This window comes from Eurosta solidaginis, chromosome 5 (genome assembly GCF_040869045.1).
Source record: "Eurosta solidaginis isolate ZX-2024a chromosome 5, ASM4086904v1, whole genome shotgun sequence".
In the NCBI taxonomy this organism is placed as follows: domain Eukaryota; kingdom Metazoa; phylum Arthropoda; class Insecta; order Diptera; family Tephritidae; genus Eurosta; species Eurosta solidaginis.
This window is the reverse complement of record NC_090323.1, coordinates 67,089,407-67,095,095: the sequence shown is the minus strand read 5'-3', so window position 1 is coordinate 67,095,095 and position 5,689 is coordinate 67,089,407. Positions and strand designations below refer to the sequence as shown.

Genomic DNA, 5,689 nt, shown 5'->3' with positions numbered 1-5,689 from the left:
TTAATAATACTAACTAAAACGTATTAAAAGTCACTTTAACATTGCAGCATATTGTTTTTATTATGTGCCCAAAAAGTAGCATGGACTTTTCCTTTTGCATTCACTGTTTATTTTAGTGAGTGACCAGCGAAAGCAAACGATCGTGATTGCACATCGTTATTGCCTCTGTGAAAATACGAACTCAAATTGCACAATGTGCAACTTTTGGCCGGCTCTGTTATAGAACATACAAAGCTTCCGATCGTGTTGATATTCATTATAAAAGCTACTTGGCGAAATCTGTAAGTCAATTGGGCATTCACTAAGTTAATAGCAACTAGTCGCTTAAGAGCGGACCTAAACTCGTATTTAATAATTAAAAGACCAATCAAATAGTTGTATTAGAAAAATAAATTCAAATAATTATTTGTAACTAATAGTGTTATGCAATTCAAGTTAATACCATAAAAATGAACGAGAACAACGTTATTGGCACAAAATCTAAAATTATCGTAAACAATATCTCCTCTGGTTCAAATTCAACAGAACAACAAAATATCGAAGCGCTCTCACCGGCGGTATTAGACGCGTATCGTGAAATTGGCGCGCGCAACGCGATCGGCGATTTCAAGTTATCTGTGCAAGCGATTGGTGGTCCGGGTGAAAATTCGTATGGCTCAGTACTCAAAGTTTTGTTAACACCGATAACGCGCACGCATCCCACACAAAAAACGCTGCGCTCTCTGCATACAATACTAAAAATTGCACCGACCAACCCAGCGCGCCGTACGCATATACGAGTTAAAGATGTTTATAAGCGCGAAGTATTTATGTATGGATCTGTGTTTAGTGAATTTGATGCGCTGTCAAGAGGGCGGACTGACTCTCCCTTTTCCGTCGTACCACGTATGTTATACGCATCGCTAAAGGATGGCGCTGAATTTATAATATTTGAGGATCTGTCCAGTAATGGTTTTGTGATTAATTCGCGCACCAATTTACCCACATATGACTTAGTCGTTTGTGCTTTTCGTGCAATTGCACAGTTACACGCTATGTCGTTTGTATTGCAAGCGCGCAACCCGCAACAATTTGGTGATTTGGTAACCCAAATAGATGATAATCTTTTTACAATTGATATGGGGGAAGTGACATTACAGTTTGGTAAGAAACATGTGCGTCGTACGCGTCATATGCTCGAGGCGGATATTGAAGATAATGACGAAGAAATGCGCCAAACTAGCGAAGTGTTGGAAGCGCTACAAAAAATCGAGTTGAATTTTCAAGAGATTTGTTTGGATGCTGTTAACGGCGCGGCGTCTGCACCTTATGCGGCCATTTGTCATGGCGACTTCTGGAACAATAATGTACTCTACGAATTTGATGTAAGTAATTATTGAAATCACTTCCCCGTTTACAAAACAGCTTGTTGTCTCTATATGCTCCAAGAAAGATCGGCATGAGAGTGTTTTTGCAGTACCTTCAATTAAAAGTAGCATGGTAACACAGTCAAACAGCTTATAATTCCAAGTCCACTGTATACTTCCTATGCATCCTATGCAATGGTGTAACGGGGACTACTGTGGTATGGAAGTAGTGTTCTCGCCTTCCATGCCGAATATCGCAGATTTAAATCCCTATGGAAGTTACATTGAAATACTTTAGAAGATGTTTTTTCTAAATTAGGTCAGCCTCGGCAGTGTTTGGCAAACATTGATTCTATATTTGGCGCTTAACCGCCTAAGAGATTTGGACCGTTTCGTAACAAGTCACGCTAACTATTTCTGTTTCGCGATAACTGACGGCAGTTGGGGGCCCAAGAGAGGTCAAGTCTTCCGCAACCTGCCTCTCCCCACTCAGTGGCGGTCTCCCACTTCATGTGCTTCCAAACTGCGGTGTCCATTGAAATACTTCCTTAGCAGGAATACTTCCTCGTCCATTCGTATAAGCCAGCGAAGCTCCTTGTGCTTTTTTTTCGCTACACTATCTTCATATCTGCGTGAGGTCATACAGCTGATCATTTTACCCTCTTGGATACTCTTCGTCGTCAGCATGCGCAGGACCATAAGTTTTCCTTGAGAAAAGCAAAACGACAAAAGCAGGCAACTTTTACAGAATGGGCGCTTTCAGCTTTGTTGGCACGTTTCAAACGTGTTTCCGTCAGTTGAGTGATAGAAAATTTGTTCCACGAACGGCAAGTTGAGCAAACTGCCAAACGAAATAATTGTCTTTAAATTTTAAGGAAAAGGACTTTTTCTTTGGACTTTAGAATTTAAACGTTAAAGCTTAAGCTTATAAAACACCAGGTTATCCATGAAATTGTGTGCTTTCGTCAATTTGCACTCCTTCTTTATATTGATGACAGCTGCTTTTACAATGGTAATACCATAGAGGCCAGAAACATGTACAGCAGCATCGCGTTGTGTTCCGTTATATATATAAAATTAGAATAAGAATTTTCTTTTATATATGTAAATGTGTTGTATCAATGTGGCTTATCGCCATGATTTTTCATTTTCGCCATGTTTTTTCATGTCCCGTTACGATCCGTTATATATAAAGCGAGTTGGTTTTTTTTTATGGCACCACGCCAGTTATTAAAACTTGCACGAATTTTTGATTCCTGTTGGGAGGGAAAGAACACCACCCTAAATCCAAGTCAGGGAGATATCGTATCTCCTAACTCTGCCAAAACGCCCAAGGGATGCACAGAAGCCAACCTTGAGGCCTATTTTAATTTTCCGCTTAACGCAAAAAACGCCCGAAAGTCGAGGATGATACCGCACGTCCACTCACGCGAAAAGACAATACCGGAATGAGGAAAAGGACTTCTTAATTTTCTTTTCACACTTCAGATTAAGAGGAAAACTGTTTAACCTTTTAAAATGCCAAAAAAAACTGTCAGACAGCCGAACAAGCATGAGCGAATAAAGCGAAACAAATCCGTGCTCAGTAATTTGACGTAAAATCCCAACCATTGAGTGGATCAAAAATACTCAACAGTGTGTTCAAAAACTTTTCACTCGACGATTGATCAACAGCTATGTTCGCTGAAAGTGCACGTATAGCAATTTTTCAATATCCTTAGAAGCTGCTCCCAAATTTTCCTTGCCTGCAGCAATGGACTCTGAAACTTTATCGTTTTAAGAATATGAAGTTACGTGCTTTAAAACAAATTTTGTGTTATAATTGCTTTGTAGTGCAGCATGAAACTATCGTGTTATTTGCTACACTCAAACAAAAAGTCATAAAAATTCCTGAAAGCGAAAAATAAATGGGATTGATTGACAAGTAATATTCTTAAACCTTATGCCTTTTTTTCCTTGGTAATGGAATAATTGTCTTAAAAATGGAGAAAATTGTAAAGATTATAAAAATTGTATTGTGTAACTGTCCCGACCGTGATCTAAGCCCACAACGTTACAGTCTTCCGAGACTTTATCTTATTCACAGAGCTATTCATTAAGTATTCTGGAAGGAAAAAATAGAGGAAACATTTTTCCCCACATTAAAAAAATTTTAAATGTGTAACTGTCACGGCCTTGAATTTCTAGTCGAGTATCAAACATTTAGAGTAGAGTAGGTACTCTTATTCGCTGAGCTAGCTCGTGCATGTAAATATTGTGAGAAATATTCAATTAAGTACTCTTGACTGAAAAAATTGACGAAAAACTTTTCATAAGATTAATGTTACCGATATTAACAAAAACTTAATGGAATCACAATTTCGTTTAATAAAGTAATTATTTTTCCTTTTTACACAGGGCCTTTTGCCCCCAGCCCCAAAAAATTATAATGCTTTTTACAAAATGGGTAGCAGCTCCTTCCTCCTTAACTTTAAGGACAATCAAAATAAAGTGTATGTGTAACTATTCATAGATGTTGCACCTAACCCAGTATGTGCCTATTTTTGAAAAAATTATATTATCTTTTGCTGCAAAAATAACATATTGGCATTTTCCTGATAATTTTCTATTTTTCGTAATTTATTGAAAATAATTTATTTTTGATTGTCATTTGTTACAGTGACAGCTCAATGCGAAGCTCCGAGCAAAACCGACTACATTTTTCATTCCATTGGGAATTCAATAAACCAACAATGAGATAATTAATAATTTGAATATTGTATGGAATAATGTAGAAAGCGTGACTAATTATTTCATAAAGCCTCTGTCTGAAATTGGCATTAAATGTCTTATACAAAAAATAAGAAATTCTTACTAATTACATTAAAATTTATAGACAATTTGTTTATTCCTTTTATATTTTAGATAAGCGGTTTTTCTGAATGTAGGTGCGTAAATTTGCATTTTAATTAATTAATTAAAAACTACGAACCAAAAATGGTAGCGCCTTATGCATAAAATACTTTACAGTTTATGCTATCTAAAAGAATAAACGTCTTTCGAATAGCTTGAATGTTAAAAAAAAAAACAGTTACGTTATTTTGTTCTATTACGGGAGAAAAGCCATATCATCTCCCGACATCGTCCATCATTCGGGGCAATATATGAGGTCATGTGTGATGAGGCTTGTAGAAATCGGTTATTTGATTTTTTAATATAATTTTTCTCATATGAACAACTCATAAATTTGTTCAAGCTAAGAAAATTCAATAAAGCTAAACACTGTTATATTTACAGTCCACCAAACAACACTGCGCCATCAATGCTAAACTGATTGACTTTCAAATTTCACGCTATGCTCCGCCAATCTTAGATTTGGTTCACTATCTTTACTCATGCACCGAGAAGCCGCTTCGAGATGAGCATTTCCACGAATTCATGCAGATTTATTATGATACAGTGACAAAAATCATACGCGACTATGAATTAGATCCAAGAGTATTATATCCGGAAACGATATTTCGACAACAACTACATCGATTTGGTGTTTATGGATTTTGTATGTCGGCTCTATCGGTGCCCTTTTTTTTATTAGCCGCAAGTGAAATACCCGATTTGGATAAAGTCTCGGAAGCGATACGAGAACTCTCTTCATCATCAGATGATTCGGATACAGATGAACCAAAAAATGGGTTTGACAATATTAAAGTACAAAAAATATGTAAAAACGACAAAAAATCTTTGTCACCAAAAAGTCAAAGCGCAGCCGAATTGGTTGATGAATACGATCTACTAACGGAACGCACGCTACCTTTGTTCAAGAGACGTATGATTGGTAACGCAATGGATTTGCAAAGATACGAAATGATTGAGGCTATTATGAAGTATTAGAACGGAGAGTGTATTGCTGTAATTGCTGTGATATGTGAGAAAGAATTTGTTGCAATTTATGTGATATGTAATGGCTAATGATTTTCATAAAATAAGTATGTTTATTTTAAAATATAAAAAATGTATAAGAAAAGTTCAAAGTTTTAAGTTTTTTTAAATTAAGATTAACAGTAAAATAATATGTATATGGAATTTGCTATTTGATAATCGTGACGATCGTTAATAAAGGATAATTTGTTTAAATACCATCGGCGTTATACTTTTTTTAAGGTCACAGCACTCCTACCTGATTTAGGCACAAAGTTAAACATTAGCAGTTCTGCGACAGTATGCATTCCTAAACATACTCGTAATAGTAACTTCTAAAAAGCTAAATGGAACCACAGTGCTTTGTAGAATAAACAGCAGAAAAACGGGCTTCGTCGCATATTTATATATTTATATCTCTGAAATCATACCCAATTTGGAAAGCC

The 5,689-nt window shown here is 36.2% G+C and overlaps 1 protein-coding gene across 1 annotated transcript; it reads left to right on the top strand.

Moving 5' to 3' along the window:
* The first annotated feature begins 311 nt into the window (after positions 1–311).
* On the top strand, positions 312–5,453 carry LOC137251680 (uncharacterized). Its single transcript, XM_067786426.1, has 2 exons — positions 312–1,364; positions 4,623–5,453. Exons 1-2 carry the CDS (start codon positions 450–452, stop codon positions 5,214–5,216), a joined length of 1,509 nt encoding a protein of 502 aa, XP_067642527.1. The 5' UTR covers positions 312–449; the 3' UTR covers positions 5,217–5,453.
* Positions 5,454–5,689: the final 236 nt, after the last annotated feature.

Excerpts from the sequence above, each read along its gene's own strand:
- LOC137251680 (XM_067786426.1), top strand. The coding sequence starts at position 450 with ATGAACGAGAACAACGTTATTGGCACAAAATCTAAAATTATCGTAAAC. Across the intron at positions 1,365-4,622 it reads ATGTACTCTACGAATTTGAT|TCCACCAAACAACACTGCGC; the intron begins GTAAGTAATTAT and ends TTATATTTACAG.